The sequence below is a fragment of the Sinocyclocheilus grahami genome, unplaced genomic scaffold (genome assembly GCF_001515645.1).
Source record: "Sinocyclocheilus grahami isolate Dianchi unplaced genomic scaffold, SAMN03320097.WGS_v1.1 scaffold48.1, whole genome shotgun sequence".
Classification (NCBI taxonomy): domain Eukaryota; kingdom Metazoa; phylum Chordata; class Actinopteri; order Cypriniformes; family Cyprinidae; genus Sinocyclocheilus; species Sinocyclocheilus grahami.
This window is the reverse complement of record NW_015505227.1, coordinates 2,229,733-2,247,723: the sequence shown is the minus strand read 5'-3', so window position 1 is coordinate 2,247,723 and position 17,991 is coordinate 2,229,733. Positions and strand designations below refer to the sequence as shown.

The window sequence follows — 17,991 nt, the reverse complement described above, 5'->3', positions numbered from 1 at the left end:
TATCACATCGTAAAGGCATTTATTTTCAATAAAAATTAAGGAAAAAATCAAAAAGTTGAAAATAAAGTATCGGGTAGGTGTAGGGAGGGCTTTATTGTACCAATAAGGTGGAATCCATTTCATAATTAAAATTATAATTTACACTCAATACGTTATTATTGTATACTGTTTTATAATGTACTACAATACTGAAGTGCAGATAATTGCCACTATTTGCAACAAGTAGTGTACTTGATAGTAGAAATCCTGCTAGTTTAACATAGTATAAATAGGTATTTGCACTTAGTGTAAATAGCATATTGCTAAAAATACTGCTATTTTCACTTAGTGTAAATAGAATCCATTGCTAATACGAGATTTGAAAAGGGAGAAAAAAAAAGTTTGGCAAAAGGTGGGATCGAACCCTGGTCGATCGCGTCAAAAAGCCAAAGCCAAGTCCTTAACCACCTGCACCACTGGAGCCGATATGTTACAGCCACTTTTAACTAAATGTAAATAAACAAAAATAACCCTGTATTTTTTTTATTCCATAGTAAGGGCAATTCATACAATACATTTAAACTGAGCTACTTTAATACCATCTCTGAACTTTCTACCACGACTCTGTTCTTCGGCTGGTTCTTCCCTGTATACGTTGATTGACAGATGTCTCGTCCAGTCAGCGGTGAGTAATCCCAAACCAATGGCGCTGTCTCAAACTATACCTACCTCTTCCGGTTTGACTGAATTATCATTGTGTTTTCTGACTTGTTATTTTGTTTTCGAATTTGTCATTGTGTTTTCTGAATTGTTGATGTGTTTTCTGAATTGTTATTTAGTTTTTTAGACTTGCATTTGCGTTTGTAATTTGTTATTTTGTTTTCAGAATTGTGATTTGTTCTGCACTTCTCGGCCACCGTAGTTTTGTACCATTGTAATACACCGATAACCACCAAAAACAGGTGGTGATGAGAAAGACACATGATGAATCAAAGTTCATCACAGCTTTTCCTCAAGCTGAGAAGGGAAATACTTATAGAAGGTGCACAGTGTCATTCACACAAATACCAAACAGCATCATAACACACATGATAGGCTACTGAAATAATGCAATGAACATTAATTTAACAACATTAGATGTAAGATAAAACCCTAATGTACACAGTGATAAGAAGAAATGTTTTTTTTTCAATGAGAAAACATCAAATGTGAAGTGTCATGCAGGGAATTGAATGTCAATTTACGGGGTTTCCACTGTAAATTATACAACAACTAGTTATTTTTTCACTTCCAAAAAACGTAATTTTAACAGTAATTTACTGTAAAATTACATTAAATGTAATCACAGTTATTCACCGTTTATAGGAAATGTATTGTTAACCAATTTACAGTTTTTTTACTGTAGCATTTTTACAGTCTCTTACTAGCTAAAATCACGATCATTTTTTACAGTGTAATGTAATGTTTAAAATGCTTTAAAAGACATTGTCCATCAGAGATATCATGAGTATTGTACATTTGAGCTTAAATATGTGGATTGCATTTACAATGTTACTGCCCTTACAAAAAGATTATATTACGCTCTTAAAAATAAAGGTCTTAATGTCATGGTTGAAACCTAGTTGTGTATCTGTGTGGATATATATATATATATACACACACACACACACACACACACACACACACACACATACATACATACATGCATGTATATAGCCTATATATATAATTTTTATTTATTTATTTTTTTGTAAGGTTGATGTTTTGTTGTACATGCTATACTCCAAGGTAGGCCTACTTTAAAAAAAAAACAACAACAACATTTAATGTCCAAACCCCGTGGTAGCTATTAAATGATGTAGACACTGTTAATCTCCTTATGCTTAATTGTGACATTATTACGTGTTGTTTGCTTTAAACTTGAGATGACACATTAAACCTTACAAGTTCTTTAAATAACCTAATAATCCCGGCCCTCCAGACATCACCACACCTTGTCAGTCGTGCATATTTTAAGTAACGATGATCAATTTAGATAATCAGCACTGGACTCACCGCGGCAAAGCTCTGTAAATCTCAACTATTCAGCTGTAGTTTTATCCCAGAGTTATTTTGTCCTCTTAGTGCTGTCTGGCGCAACAGCGCCCGTGCTCGACAACGTGAGGAAGTCTTTGCATGGCCAACACTCATTAGCCTCTCATCATTGCGGTTTTCCTCCCTCTGGGAACACCAAAGGCGGCAGGACAGCCAAGACCATCTAAACACGTTGGTAAAATATGGACCCGTTCCTTAAAGATGAGCAAAGCAAGAGTATCAGGACATTTACAGGATTCTGACATTATAGCACTTGGTCTTTTACTACTGACATACAAATACAGCATTTCAAATCAGCCACACAGCGGACTGATTGAGAGCTATTTAGAACAATGGATTCTTAACCGAGCCGAAGTAACCACCAAATTGAGCAAAGTAGCGTGTATTTTTACGGTAAACCGTCGCTCGCGAAAGGGTTAATACAGGGAGGTAACCATAGAAACAGTGGGCTGCTAGTGCGCCTCTCTCAGGAGTGGACCACTGATCTATATAATATAATATATAGATCAGTGGATCGGACTCGAATTGACCAAATGCTGTCATTATCACTAGGCTATGTGTTATAAAAACAATTCGTTTTGAGCAAGATGAATCTCAACAGATCGCACCCTGCCTATGAATTCCTAAAACAGACAGTCACTGGAAACTATAGCAAGGCTCTGTCATAATTCAAATCAAGTTTTAAAATGGGAAGACTAAACTGCAGCATTATGAATCTAGGTCACTTGAGCCGCCTCCTAACCTACTGTCCGCGTGACTCCAACGAGGCGCTCTACTGCGTATCGCTTCATTTCGAGATATCTGGTGGTCGAGTTAACCCTTTCTTGCGAGGCTCATTTCTATGCGATTCTTGTCACATTTGTGTAGCGCCTCCATTTCCTGTTTTTACAATTAAATCATATTTTAATATACTTGAAACGACTTGAAGCAGTTTAATAGCAGCCACTGAACGTCTTCTAACAGCAGACGCATATCTCGACTCAAACAGCGACTGGTTATTTGCTTCTGTTGCGCGCGCCTGAGCCTTATGAAGGAAGGACCTTTCAGTCCTCAAGCAAATAGTATAGCCTAATAAACGACATTCGAGACCTATTTCATGCATCGATGCGGCACAGAGAGAGACGTGCGTCCCTGTTTTTCTGCTCGCTGCAGTCGCAGGGTCCCCGTGTGCCATGTGAGTGCGGGATGCACCTCGGACACTGCTGCACGCGCCCTGCTGCGGATGCGCGCGGTCACCCGGCAGCTCCACGTGCGAGCTCTGAAGTGGAGCACAGTAAAGTGGGCGTCGACCCGGCGCTCTATTTTCGTGGAAAGCGGGTAGTCTCGGTCTTCCACTAATGTAAACATCTCAGCGGTCTGAGGGAAACAAAAGCCGTGTAATTGGGTTGTCGCTCTAGTTAAACGTGGATTCGTACAGACAAGACTTGTTTACAACTTGCTATTATTCTTATATAAACTATTTCCATCGAGCATTTTTCTTCTGTGGTGGACTCGCAGTGCTTTACATCTGATAGAGTGAACTGAATTGTCTCATGTTCAGCTTACTGTGTGGTTTGGGTATCTGATGGCGGACGAAGCATAGGCTACGTGATTATAAACATGCTCTTGTTCTTCTCGTTCAAGTGGCTTTTGATTAGCTGCTTGGAAGCACTGATGCGCCTTCTACAAGATCCCAGGGGACCTTCAGATGACAAACTAGCCCATCACTGTGATCACCCTGTACGTGATTAGGACAGAAAGCATATATGAAAAGTTTTCAGTTTTAGATTTGAATTTTTTCCCCCACAAACAGAAGGACTTGGAAACTCACACCACGGGTAGTTGACTCGGTTGTAAAGCTGGGAAAAGTTAAAGCTGTACATTTTGAACACAAAAAAAGTGACGGACTGCAGCTTTAAGAATGAGAAGAGATCTTTTTTTTTTATTACTTTTATAAATCAAACATTAAGAAATCAAATTCTGAATAGAAATCCATTAGTCATGTTTCTCTGTGTAGTTCGTAGTCGAGGCATATATATATATATATCACATGGGCCTACTGGCCTTGATCTGGCATGTTTTGCATGATATAGCAGTATACAATCGATCTTATCATGATATACAGTAGCTGCTCTTTCTGGAATCTCATCCACTCACATATTTACTTAATTACCTTGTGGGAAGTTACAAATTAACATTGTTTTACAAGGCAAAAACAGATCATTTATTAACACTGTTACCAAACTGTACACCTTATCTAAAAAAAAAAAATTATTATAATCTTACTGTTTGCATGTTATCAAGTAGAGCCCCGCATGTAGCCTATGCGTTCAGTATAACATGCTTGTAGTTCTGTGAAAGAGAACAGGATAAACCTGGCAAAGAGTGCACTCTAGTGGAGCAGAAAGATGATTACAGTTCAGTTTTGCACTCAGAGTGTCAAACTCGCAGTTCCCCTTCTAAAAAAAGAATAAACAACAGAACAACAGCAGATGCGACATCTGGAGTGGCACCAAATGATCTGTTCACATTTACAGACTGGACATATTTTGTATTTATAAACTGACTGAACTGAAAAAGGGCTACAAAAATTATATGTATATATATATATATATAAACAAGACAAGACTTTTCTTTTAAAATAATGTGTTTTAATTACATGTATTTATTTTTTTACATTAATTTTACAGGTTGGCAAGGTTTTTTCTTGTTTTGAGAAAAATCACACAAATATTGTAAAAATACTGAAACATGCAATACTATAACAGACAACATATGTGTACGTTTTGCAAAAGTATGTTTTGGATTTAAATAGTAATTACTGCATGCATCTAACAAGTTTCTTCTAGTGCCAAGTTTGTCTGAACACCCAGTAGTGAATGTTAGCATGGCTGTCTGCCAGAATGCATTGCCAGCAAAGCTGCCACCAGAACTCCTCGCTATTTATTTAATCAAGTACTGTATATTTATGTAGCCTGTTTGTAAAACTGTTAGAACTATTAAAGTTGAGCTAATAAACGAATGCGTTAGCTATATTCGTCTGTGAATTCTTTATAAGTTCTCGGTTCATGATTTTAATCATATTTGCATTTACTCCGATATGTTGCCATGCTTTAAAACTTCAATGCTATAATCTTCAGTGCATCTCTGCATGATGTCATTAATGCAAACCTCAAGACCAACGCGCGCGCCACGAAATATTGTTCCGCATGTGTCCAATCAGTTTCCAAACGCACCGCGCATGCGCCGTGTGCGCACTGTGCAGATTCAAAAAAATATCGGCAAGTGGGCCAAAGGAAGCCGATAGGTGAGTTCGGTCAGGAGAATTTAAATCACATGCCGATGCAAAATGATGAACAAGTTCGTCGGTGGTTGCGATATGCTTCATTCAGTATTTATATAAGCAGCATGATTGCATGACTTAAAATGGCGTCATTGTCCCACAAGAGCAGACGAAGCGAACTGCTGAAAATGATTGTAATTGTTTTGCTGTATATCTAAAATGGTGGACGCTGCCTGTGCCCAGACGATGGCTCGTGCATGGCTGGAGTTTCACTGTAGATCAAAAAACTCCCAGTTGCATGCATATAAACAGTGATCGGACGATGTCCTTCCTGAAACAGTAAACATAATGCATGCAATGTAAAGGGTATCAATGCACTCAACAGATGGGAAGGGTACTGAAGGTTAGCTTAGGGTAGCCACATTATTTTGGAAATCTGACCGTACATAATGTTGCTATAGATGACATTTTTGCTCTTGGATTCGTGTGCTTTCAAGTTCTCAGAACACTATTAAAGCAACATAGCAGCCCTATTTCAGTCATTGTATGCCTACCTTTCAATTTTGCTTTTCAACCAATTTCTTTTGTCAAATAAGAATTCTTGCCTTACTGAGAAAAAATGAATGATCGAATTCTGCCATAAAAATCTAATATTTTGTTCCGTTCCCCCAGAATGGCTACAGAAAAGGGGCCTCAAGGACACACGTTCAGCCTGTCTCAAATCCTCTTCATCTATAGAGGTGGGTGTTGGTAAAACATCTCCAACTGGAGTAAGTCGCAATGACTATGCGATCCACTGTGTTCACGAGTGGAGGACACAGACTGGACACAAGCCTCAGCAAGAAGCCAGCAGGAGCCCATGAATCCCTGGCCGGCCTGAAGAAGAAAAGCCGTGACTTCGCCACCCATGTGCTGAGCACTATCCAGAACAGTGTAAATCAAAAACATCAAAGCAAATATCAGCCGTCAGAACGTGTTGAGCTGCCCTGACCAATCTCCAGCAGGGAACCTCGGGCAGGAGGAGAACTGGGAGACGCTGGGGGCCTTGGCACTCCTGTCAACCAAGCAGATGGGGGCCGAAGGTTCCCCGGTCAAGAGCAAATCACTGTTTTGTCAGGCCAGTCAAAACCACGTGGGGAAGATGGATCCCATGGTATCAAATGGCAGCAATCAGCAGAGAGAAGTGGGGGTGGTCGTGGGGGTCCCCTCGCCGGAGAACAGTCCCGATGGGAAGCGTCGTAACATGAGGAAAGGCTCTGGCCTCGTGGACACGCAGACCAGCTGCATCCGACAGATCTTGCTGCTGCAACTGGAATTGATTGAAAAGCAACAGAAGCAACTTCACAACAAGAGCAAAGAGATTGATGACCTCAAAGCTGAAAAAGAGATGGTACGCTTACAGTTTTGCACTTTTTTCTTTGCCTTTTACGAGATAAAAGGTTCGATGATGGGACTATTTGATGTTAAAGCGGGCGTGTTCACAGTTTCCCACTTGTTATTTTGTAACACTTGTTTTTTTTGTTGTTTCACTTCACCTGAACCCAATGTTTAATACACAGCCTAACACAGGTGTGTGTTTGTAGCTAATGGCCCGAATTGAATGCATGGAGCATCGGCTGCAGATGGTGAAAAAAGAGGGTGCAGAATCCCGTCCTTCTCAGACGCCTCGTCGTAAGGAACCTGAGGCTGCTGCCACAGATGACATCCAGCAATCTGAGGGGCGGGTCCAAACCCCAAAGCAAATGCACTTTGGAAGAGGAGAAAAAAGCCTGAGAAGGTATGATTATTAATTTTACTCTGAAATATATAAAGATTTACAAGGATACCTTGCCCTCATGTTGTTCCAAACCTGTGTGATTGACTTTCTTCTGCGGAACACAAAAGAAGATATTTTGATGAATATTATCTTCCATTGTGTGGACAAAAAAAAAAAATCTCCCAAATAATTTTTTTTTTTTTTTTTTTAATATTTTTTTATATAAAAAATAAAAAAATTTTCCTGTACGTGATTAGGACAGAAAGCATATATGAAAAGTTTAATTTTTTCCCCCACAAACAGAAGGACTTGGAAACTCACACCACGGGTAGTTGACTCGGTTGTAAAGCTGGGAAAAGTTAAAGCTGTACATTTTGAACACAAAAAAAGTGACGGACTGCAGCTTTAAGAATGAGAAGAGATCTTTTTTTTTATTACTTTTATAAATCAAACATTAAGAAATCAAATTCTGAATAGTAATCTATAGAAATCCATTAGTCATGTTTCTCTGTGTAGTTCGTAGTCGAGGCATATATATATATCACATGGGCCTACTGGCCTTGATCTGGCATGTTTTGCATGATATAGCAGTATACAATCGATCTTATCATGATATACAGTAGCTGCTCTTTCTGGAATCTCATCCACTCACATATTTACTTAATTACCTTGTGGGAAGTTACAAATTAACATTGTTTTACAAGGCAAAAACAGATCATTTATTAACACTGTTACCAAACTGTACACCTTATCTAAAATCCATTAGTCATGTTTCTCTGTGTAGTTCGTAGTCGAGGCATATATATATATATATCACATGGGCCTACTGGCCTTGATCTGGCATGTTTTGCATGATATAGCAGTATACAATCGATCTTATCATGATATACAGTAGCTGCTCTTTCTGGAATCTCATCCACTCACATATTTACTTAATTACCTTGTGGGAAGTTACAAATTAACATTGTTTTACAAGGCAAAAACAGATCATTTATTAACACTGTTACCAAACTGTACACCTTATCTAAAAAAAAAAAATTATTATAATCTTACTGTTTGCATGTTATCAAGTAGAGCCCCGCATGTAGCCTATGCGTTCAGTATAACATGCTTGTAGTTCTGTGAAAGAGAACAGGATAAACCTGGCAAAGAGTGCACTCTAGTGGAGCAGAAAGATGATTACAGTTCAGTTTTGCACTCAGAGTGTCAAACTCGCAGTTCCCCTTCTAAAAAAAGAATAAACAACAGAACAACAGCAGATGCGACATCTGGAGTGGCACCAAATGATGTGTTCACATTTACAGACTGGACATATTTTGTATTTATAAACTGACTGAACTGAAAAAGGGCTACAAAAATTATATGTATATATATATATATATAAACAAGACAAGACTTTTCTTTTAAAATAATGTGTTTTAATTACATGTATTTATTTTTTTACATTAATTTTACAGGTTGGCAAGGTTTTTTCTTGTTTTGAGAAAAATCACACAAATATTGTAAAAATACTGAAACATGCAATACTATAACAGACAACATATGTGTACGTTTTGCAAAAGTATGTTTTGGATTTAAATAGTAATTACTGCATGCATCTAACAAGTTTCTTCTAGTGCCAAGTTTGTCTGAACACCCAGTAGTGAATGTTAGCATGGCTGTCTGCCAGAATGCATTGCCAGCAAAGCTGCCACCAGAACTCCTCGCTATTTATTTAATCAAGTACTGTATATTTATGTAGCCTGTTTGTAAAACTGTTAGAACTATTAAAGTTGAGCTAATAAACGAATGCGTTAGCTATATTCGTCTGTGAATTCTTTATAAGTTCTCGGTTCATGATTTTAATCATATTTGCATTTACTCCGATATGTTGCCATGCTTTAAAACTTCAATGCTATAATCTTCAGTGCATCTCTGCATGATGTCATTAATGCAAACCTCAAGACCAACGCGCGCGCCACGAAATATTGTTCCGCATGTGTCCAATCAGTTTCCAAACGCACCGCGCATGCGCCGTGTGCGCACTGTGCAGATTCAAAAAAATATCGGCAAGTGGGCCAAAGGAAGCCGATAGGTGAGTTCGGTCAGGAGAATTTAAATCACATGCCGATGCAAAATGATGAACAAGTTCGTCGGTGGTTGCGATATGCTTCATTCAGTATTTATATAAGCAGCATGATTGCATGACTTAAAATGGCGTCATTGTCCCACAAGAGCAGACGAAGCGAACTGCTGAAAATGATTGTAATTGTTTTGCTGTATATCTAAAATGGTGGACGCTGCCTGTGCCCAGACGATGGCTCGTGCATGGCTGGAGTTTCACTGTAGATCAAAAAACTCCCAGTTGCATGCATATAAACAGTGATCGGACGATGTCCTTCCTGAAACAGTAAACATAATGCATGCAATGTAAAGGGTATCAATGCACTCAACAGATGGGAAGGGTACTGAAGGTTAGCTTAGGGTAGCCACATTATTTTGGAAATCTGACCGTACATAATGTTGCTATAGATGACATTTTTGCTCTTGGATTCGTGTGCTTTCAAGTTCTCAGAACACTATTAAAGCAACATAGCAGCCCTATTTCAGTCATTGTATGCCTACCTTTCAATTTTGCTTTTCAACCAATTTCTTTTGTCAAATAAGAATTCTTGCCTTACTGAGAAAAAATGAATGATCGAATTCTGCCATAAAAATCTAATATTTTGTTCCGTTCCCCCAGAATGGCTACAGAAAAGGGGCCTCAAGGACACACGTTCAGCCTGTCTCAAATCCTCTTCATCTATAGAGGTGGGTGTTGGTAAAACATCTCCAACTGGAGTAAGTCGCAATGACTATGCGATCCACTGTGTTCACGAGTGGAGGACACAGACTGGACACAAGCCTCAGCAAGAAGCCAGCAGGAGCCCATGAATCCCTGGCCGGCCTGAAGAAGAAAAGCCGTGACTTCGCCACCCATGTGCTGAGCACTATCCAGAACAGTGTAAATCAAAAACATCAAAGCAAATATCAGCCGTCAGAACATGTTGAGCTGCCCTGACCAATCTCCAGCAGGGAACCTCGGGCAGGAGGAGAACTGGGAGACGCTGGGGGCCTTGGCACTCCTGTCAACCAAGCAGATGGGGGCCGAAGGTTCCCCGGTCAAGAGCAAATCACTGTTTTGTCAGGCCAGTCACAACCACGTGGGGAAGATGGATCCCATGGTATCAAATAGCAACAATCAGCCGAGAGATGGAGGGCAAGTGGGGGCGGTCGTGGGGGTCCCATCGCCAGAGAATAGTCCCGATGGGAAGCGTCGGAATGTGAGGAAAGGCTCCGGCCTTGTGGACACGCAGACCAGCTGCATCCGACAGATCTTGCTGCTGCAACTGGAATTGATTGAAAAGCAACAGAAGCAACTTCACAACAAGAGCAAAGAGATTGATGACCTCAAAGCTGAAAAAGAGATGGTACGCTTACAGTTTTGCACTTTTTTCTTTGCCTTTTACGAGATAAAAGGTTCGATGATGGGACTATTTGATGTTAAAGCGGGCGTGTTCACAGTTTCCCACTTGTTATTTTGTAACACTTGTTTTTTTTGTTGTTTCACTTCACCTGAACCCAATGTTTAATACACAGCCTAACACAGGTGTGTGTTTGTAGCTAATGGCACGAATTGAATGCATGGACCATCGGCTGCAGATGGTGAAAAAAGAGGGTGCAGAATCCCGTCCTTCTCAGACGCCTCGTCGTAAGGAACCTGAGGCTGCTGCCACAGATGACATCCAGCAATCTGAGGGGCGGGTCCAAACCCCAAAGCAAATGCACTTTGGAAGAGGAGAAAAAAGCCTGAGAAGGTATGATTATTAATTTTACTCTGAAATATATAAAGATTTACAAGGATAACTTGCCCTCATGTCATTCCAAACCTGTGTGATTGACTTTCTTCTGCGGAACACAAAAGAAGATATTTTGATGAATATTATCTTCCATTGTGTGGACAAAAAAAAAAAATCTCCCAAATAATTTTTTTTTTTTTTTTTTTACATGAGGGTGTGTAAATGATGACAGAATTTTCATTTGTGGGTAAGCTATCCCCATTATTTCAAACTAATGTGCTGTAGCTAATGAAATTTTGAGAACTGATAAACTTAAATATGTTCTATTTTTTCTCCCTCTTAAAGGAGGTTTCTTTTCCAGGACTCCCGGATGAGTAGGTCACGACGTGGGCAGCCCAGGTCACCACCACCACCACAGGATGGCCCAGCTCAGAAGGAGGAACCCCAGGAAGACACAGAGCCTGAATTGCATTCGTTGGACCTGCCCTACCTGACTACCACAGAGATGTACCTCTGTCGCTGGCATCAGCTGCCTCCATCGCCATGGCGACACCCCTCACCTGTGCATGAGGACACAGTTGCAGGTTGGGAGAAATTTAAGTAATTTCTCTGTTAATGATTTTAATTATATATTAATTATAAGGAAAATTTCAGATTGTCAAATTTATCACCATATATAGTCCCTTCATGGCGGGAGAGCATCTTAGAGCCTTTGGGGCAGAAAGAGGCGTCGGACATCCCTGAGGTTAGTGAGACGTGTAAGCACCCCAAGATGCAATGCTGCATTAAAAAAAACAAAAAAAACACTAAAGGATTCCAGGTTTGTGCTGCTTGTTTGTAGGACTGCACAATTTGACCAAAAACTGTGCTGGTGGATTATACAACTGTATAATTACAATACTAATATATATGCCTGTCCCAGTTTCTTTTGATAGCTTTTGACAGCAACTGGTTTATAAGTGCTGTTTGGGTTGTGCACGTTGAGTTCCCAAATCCATTTTATAATCGTCCCAGACTCTCCAACTTAGCCATATTGCAATTTTGGTTTTATTTCGATGAATTGTTCAGCCTGTGATGCATTTAAATGCTCATACTTCTGTGCAGTGTCTAGATGATGATGTCTTTCTGAAGAGGCATTCAAAACTTGAGCTGGATGAGAAGAGGAGGAAGAGGTGATGCTTGGTTTTTTGTTCTTCTATATAGCATCCAATAGATTAGAGCATTTGCAAATCTGTTTATTAATCTCATTTCTCTTTTTCAGGTGGGACATCCAGCGTATTCGAGAGCAGAGGATGTTTCAGCGCCTGCAGCAGAGGATGAACAGAAGGAAGGTCATCCAGGAGAGCGAACCAGAGCGGCTCTCCTTCTATCCAGACCCTGAGGATGGTATGTCAGCAGATGGCTTTTTTCCTGTATGCCTTCAAAAGTGTTTGGTCTAGTCTTTTAAAGTGCTTGTTTCTGTGTCTGTCCTCAGTGGAGTCTATTATGGTGACACCCTTCCTACCAGTGGTGGCTTTTGGACGACCTCTTCCCAGTCTGAAACGGCAGTAAGTTCAATAGAGGTTTTTCATATTGCTAATAATGTCAATCTTGATTTGACTGCAGTACATATGTATTTATTTATTTTTTAATTCAACAGAAACTTTGACCTGCCCTGGCTGGATGAGCGTAGTCGTTGTAGTCGAGCAGGGGTGACCAAGAAACGGACGCCTCATCGGACATGTCGCAAATGAAACTGTCACGAGGAAGCTCATTCGTTCACATGTTGTGGTCTCATCTCTCGTACACGCCTATATTGCACTTTCAGACCTTCAGAAGCAGATTGAAGGGTGAATTTTGGATCTCCCTAAAGTCCAAGTGGTATCTGTGAGAAACTGTGTTTTGCTGTGTAATGTCTGAGAAACAAGCTCTCCCAACAACACACCCATGATCACAGTGCCGAATATAACACTTCAGTGTTCGCGTTTGCGTCATACTTTGCAGGTTAGCTTGAGCAGTGTGGACCAAAGCTTCTACCATAACACATCAAGAGCTGCCGTTAAATATCAAAACTGTACATGCTGAGCTTTTTGGTGTGCGAGTTCTCTCAGTCACAAATAGTAATGATGAAAACCGGTTACAGAAGCATTGTAACATAAGGCTTTGTTCAATGGAAACGTGTAAGATACTTGTAACTAAAGAAATTATTTCAAATATTAAAACAAGTCATATTGTGCTTCCATGTGTTTTAATGAATACTTGTTTTGAATGCTAAATCACAGAATTCTTCTTGACTTTTATGTTTGGCTAGAAAAAAAAAACAGTATTGGAATGGGATTCAACTAGGAAACCAGAATGAGATTAGGAGAAGTGTGACGGGGGTCCTCTTTTCATTCTTGTAGTTTAAGACCCTTTGTTCTTCAGGCAATAAATTATGTAGAAGAAAATGTTTTTACAAGTTAATACGCTCAGCTGCAGTTTCTTGGTTCAAAATGCTGCATTATGTCAAAAGTATTTGATGCAAACAAATTAGTAACACATCAAGAGCTGCCGTTAAATATCAAAACTGTACATGCTGAGCTTTTTGGTGTGTGAGTTCTCTCAGTCACATATAGTAATGATGAAAACCGGTTACAGAAGCATTGTAACATAAGGCTTTGTTCAATGGAAACGTGTAAGATACTTGTAACTAAAGAAATTATTTCAAATATTAAAACAAGTCATATTGTGCTTCCATGTGTTTTAATGAATGCTAAATCACAGAATTCTTCTTGACTTTTATGTTTGGCTAGAAAAAAAAAACAGTATTGGAATGGGATTCAACTAGGAAACCAGAATGAGATTAGGAGAAGTGTGACGGGGGTCCTCTTTTCATTCTTGTAGTTTAAGACCCTTTGTTCTTCAGGCAATAAATTATGTAGAAGAAAATGTTTTTACAAGTTAATACGCTCAGCTGCAGTTTCTTGGTTCAAAATGCTGCATTATGTCAAAAGTATTTGATGCAAACAAATTACATCACTGCAGTCATCAGTTTTAAGAGAATTAGCCTATACTTTGTGAGAAATTAAAATGGTTACCACCATGGTACATATAAAAAGCACATACTTTTTGTTGGTGCTTTTATGGTCCATTACACACACAGAGGCAAATATACCATAATGCATTTGGTGCTTCAGTTGTGTTTCAAAAAACACAATTGGCGCCTGTTAAAAGAGCATGAATATTATGGAAAATCAATGCTACTGAAGATTTACTACCACTACCCGGGTATCACATGTCAACAGCCCAAATTATGCCAGCACTGTGGTATATTTTGTTACTGTTTTTATTTATTAATCTCAAAAAAGGTACTGAATGATTACAGTATTAGTGTACTGTGGTACTCAAAATATTTCTTAGTAATACCATGGTAGTTTACTATTAACATGATCTCACCTAAAAAAAAAACAATGAATGAATGATCCCAAATCACTTTTCCTAAAAGTTTAGGATCAGTACATTTTTTTAATGTGTTTTAAAGAAGTCTCTTCTGTTCATCATGGCTGCATTTATTTAACCAAAAATACAGAAAAAACAGTAATTGTGCTGTAAAATATCATTTAATACAATGGGTTTCTATTTTAATATACTTTAAATTTTATTTCTGTGATGCAAAGCTGATTTTTCATCATCATTACTGCAGTATTCAGTGTCACATGATCCTTCAGAAATCATTCTAATATGCTGATTTATTATCAGTGTTAAAAACTGCTTAATATTTTTTTGGAACCTGTGATACTTTTTTCAGGATTATTTGATGAATACATTTAAATCTTCAGTCTATTATAACGTTTTATCAATTTAACACATCCTCCTCAAAAAAGGTACTGAATGATTACAGTATTAGTGTACTGTGGTACTCAAAATATTTCTTAGTAATACCATGGTAGTTTACTATTAACATGATCTCACCTAAAAAAAAACAATGAATGAATGATCCCAAATCACTTTTCCTAAAAGTTTAGGATCAGTAAATTTTTTTTTATGTGTTTTAAAGAAGTCTCTTCTGTTCATCATGGCTGCATTTATTTAACCAAAAATACAGAAAAAACAGTAATTGTGCTGTAAAATATCATTTAATACAATGGGTTTCTATTTTAATATACTTTAAATTTTATTTCTGTGATGCAAAGCTGATTTTTCATCATCATTACTGCAGTATTCAGTGTCACATGATCCTTCAGAAATCATTCTAATATGCTGATTTATTATCAGTGTTAAAAACTGCTTAATATTTTTTTGGAACCTGTGATACTTTTTTCAGGATTATTTGATGAATACATTTAAATCTTCAGTCTATTATAACGTTTTATCAATTTAACACATCCTTGCTGAATAAAAGCATTTCTTTAAAAAAAAAAAAATAATAAAATTACGAACAGTACTGTATATTGTTACAAAAGATTTCTATTTAGAATAAATGCTGTTTTTTAAAACTTTTTATTAATCAAAGAATGCTGAAAAAAGTATCACAGGTTCCAAAAAAATTTGAAGCAGGAAAACTGTTTCCAACATGGATAATAAGTCAGCATATCAGAATGTTTTCTAAAGGATCATGTGACACTGGAGTAATGATGCTGAAAATTCAGCTTTGCATCACAGGAATAAATTATATTTTAAAGTATATTAAAATAGAAAACTTTTTTTAAATTGCACAAATACATATTACTGTTTTTTTTCTGTATTTCTGATCAAATAAATGCAGTCATGATGAACAGAAGAGACTTCTTTTAAAATAAAGTACAAACTGATCCCAAAATTTTGAACGGCAGTGTATATATATATATATATATATATATATATGTATGTATGTATGTTTACATGTACATTTAGTCATTTAGCAGACGCTTTTATCCAAAGCGACTTACAAATAAGGACAATGGAAGCAATCAAAATCAACAAAAGAGCAATGTTATACAAGTGCTATAACAAGTCTCAGTTAGCTTAATGCAGTACACGTAGCAAGGTTTTTTAAATTATATAATAAATAAAAAGAAAAACAGATAGAATAGAAAAAGAATAGAGCAAGCTAGTGTTACTGCCCTTTTTTGCTTTTGATAATTGTATAATAAATAAAAAGAAAACAAATAGATAGAATACAAAACGATTAGAAAAGCTAGTGTTAGTTTTTTATTATTTTTTATAAATAGAGTTAGAATAATAAAGCACAATAAAGCGTCGTTCACTTGCAGAACGCAAGCTTCTAGAGGGCACATAACTCTGAAGTAATGAATTTAGGTAAAGGGGTGCAGAGCCAGTGGTGGTTTTGTAGGCAAACATTAATGCCTTGAATTTGATGCGAGCAGCTACTGGTAGCCAGTGCAAATTGATGAACAGAGGTGTGACGTGCATTCTTTTTGGCTCATTCAAAATTAATCTTGTTGCCACATACTGGATTAATTGTAAAGGTTTTATAGAACTGGCTGGAAGACCTGCCAAGAGAGCATTGCAATAATCCAGCCTGGATAGAAAAAGAGCTTAAACAAGGAGTTGTGAAGCATGTTCTGAAAGAAAGGGCCTGACCTTCTTGATGTTGAATAAAGCAAATCTGCAGGACCGGACAGTTTTAGCAATGTGGTCTGAGAAAGTTGATCATCAATCATAACTCTAAGGTTTCTGGCTGTTTTTGAAGGAGTTGTGGTTGATGTGCCTAACTGGATGGTGAAATTGTGATGAAACGATGGGTTTTATGGAACCACAAGTAGTTCTGTCTTGGCAAGGATGAGTTGAAGGTGATGATCTTTCATCCAGCAAGAAATGTCTGTTAGACAAGCTGAGATGCAAGCAGCTATCGTCGGATCATCAGGATGGAATGAGAGGTAGAGTTGAGTGTCATCAGCATAGCAGTGATATGAAAAGCCATGTTTCTGAATGACAGAACCTAGTGATGCCATGTAGACAGAGAAGAGAAGTGGTCCAAGAACTGAGCCCTGAGGCACCCCGGTAGATCAGCTAGATGTTCACCTCTCCAAGATACCTTGAAGGACCTAACTGAGAGGTAAGACTTAAACCACTGGAGTGCGGTTCCTGAGATGTCCTTTGCCAATAGGGTTGACAGGAGGATCTGGTGGTTAACCGTGTCAAAGCAGCCGACAGATCCAGCAAGATAAGTATTGAAGATTTGAAATCCACTCTTGCCAGTCTTAGGGCTTCAACAACTGAGAGCAAGGCAGTCTCGGTTGAATGTCCACTTCTGAAACCAGACTGGTTGCTGTCGAGGAGGTTGTTCTGTGTGAGAAAGGCAGAGACTTGGTTGAACACAGCTCGTTCAAGTGTTTTTGCAATGAAAGGAAGAAGGGAAACCGGTCTGTAGTTCTCTAAAAGAGATGGGTTAAGGGTGGGTTTCTTAAGTAGTGGGGTTATATGAGCCTGTCTAAATGCTGAGGGAAAAACACCAGTGTGAAGGGATGTGTTAACGATGTGAGTGAGTGCAGGTACAACTGCAGGAGAAATGGCTTGAAGGAGATGAGATGGAATAGGATCAAGCGGACAAGTAGTAGGATGATTAGAAAGGGTGAGTTTGGAGACTTCTGCCTCAGAGAGTGAACAAGTGTATGTTTGCTGGTAAGATGTGCTTGACAGATTGTGGTGTGGAAAATTGTACACTGATGGTTTTAATTTTATTAATGAAGAACGTGGCAAAGTTGTCAGCTGTTAGAGTTGATGAAGGAGGGGGAGGAGGAGGACAAAGGAGCGAGTTAGGTGAATTGTTAATTTTGTTATGATAGTATGTCCTTTTAGTAGTGGAGACATTAGTAGAGAAGGAAGAGAGGAGTGACTGATACATATTAAGGTCAGTAGGATATTTTGATTTGCTCCACACCCTCTCAGCAGCCTTGAGCTTAGAACGATATTCGTGGATCAGACAGCCAAGGGGCAGAAGGGGTGGTACGGACTGGTCTGGAAGACAAGGGGCAGACAGTGTCTAAAACAAGACGTAAGAGTGGAGCAGAAAGTATCAGTAGCACTGTTAGCATCAAAAGATGCTAACTGTTTAAGGGGAGGAAGCGAAGATGAAACCATAGCAGATAGCCGGGATGGTGAGAGTGAGCGTAGGTTACGTC

The 17,991-nt window shown here is 38.6% G+C and overlaps 2 protein-coding genes across 2 annotated transcripts; both read left to right on the top strand.

Annotated features, from left to right (window-relative positions):
* Nucleotides 1–5,283: 5,283 nt before the first annotated feature.
* LOC107582881 (male-specific lethal 1-like 1) lies at nt 5,284–13,350 on the top strand. Its single transcript, XM_016268903.1, is given in 10 exon segments — nt 5,284–5,359; nt 6,008–6,282; nt 6,284–6,725; nt 6,919–7,112; nt 11,255–11,493; nt 11,590–11,654; nt 12,014–12,081; nt 12,171–12,295; nt 12,384–12,456; nt 12,549–13,350. Coding segments are annotated over 9 exon segments (1,467 nt in total). The 5' UTR covers nt 5,284–5,359; nt 6,008–6,115; the 3' UTR covers nt 12,643–13,350.
* On the top strand, nt 10,002–11,149 carry LOC107582882 (male-specific lethal 1-like 1). Its single transcript, XM_016268904.1, has 3 exons — nt 10,002–10,540; nt 10,734–10,927; nt 11,123–11,149. Exons 1-3 carry the CDS (start codon nt 10,115–10,117, stop codon nt 11,133–11,135), a joined length of 633 nt encoding a protein of 210 aa, XP_016124390.1. The 5' UTR covers nt 10,002–10,114; the 3' UTR covers nt 11,136–11,149.
* Nucleotides 13,351–17,991: the final 4,641 nt, after the last annotated feature.

Excerpts from the sequence above, each read along its gene's own strand:
- LOC107582882 (XM_016268904.1), top strand. The coding sequence starts at position 10,115 with ATGTTGAGCTGCCCTGACCAATCTCCAGCAGGGAACCTCGGGCAGGAG. Across the intron at positions 10,541-10,733 it reads TCAAAGCTGAAAAAGAGATG|CTAATGGCACGAATTGAATG; the intron begins GTACGCTTACAG and ends GTGTGTTTGTAG.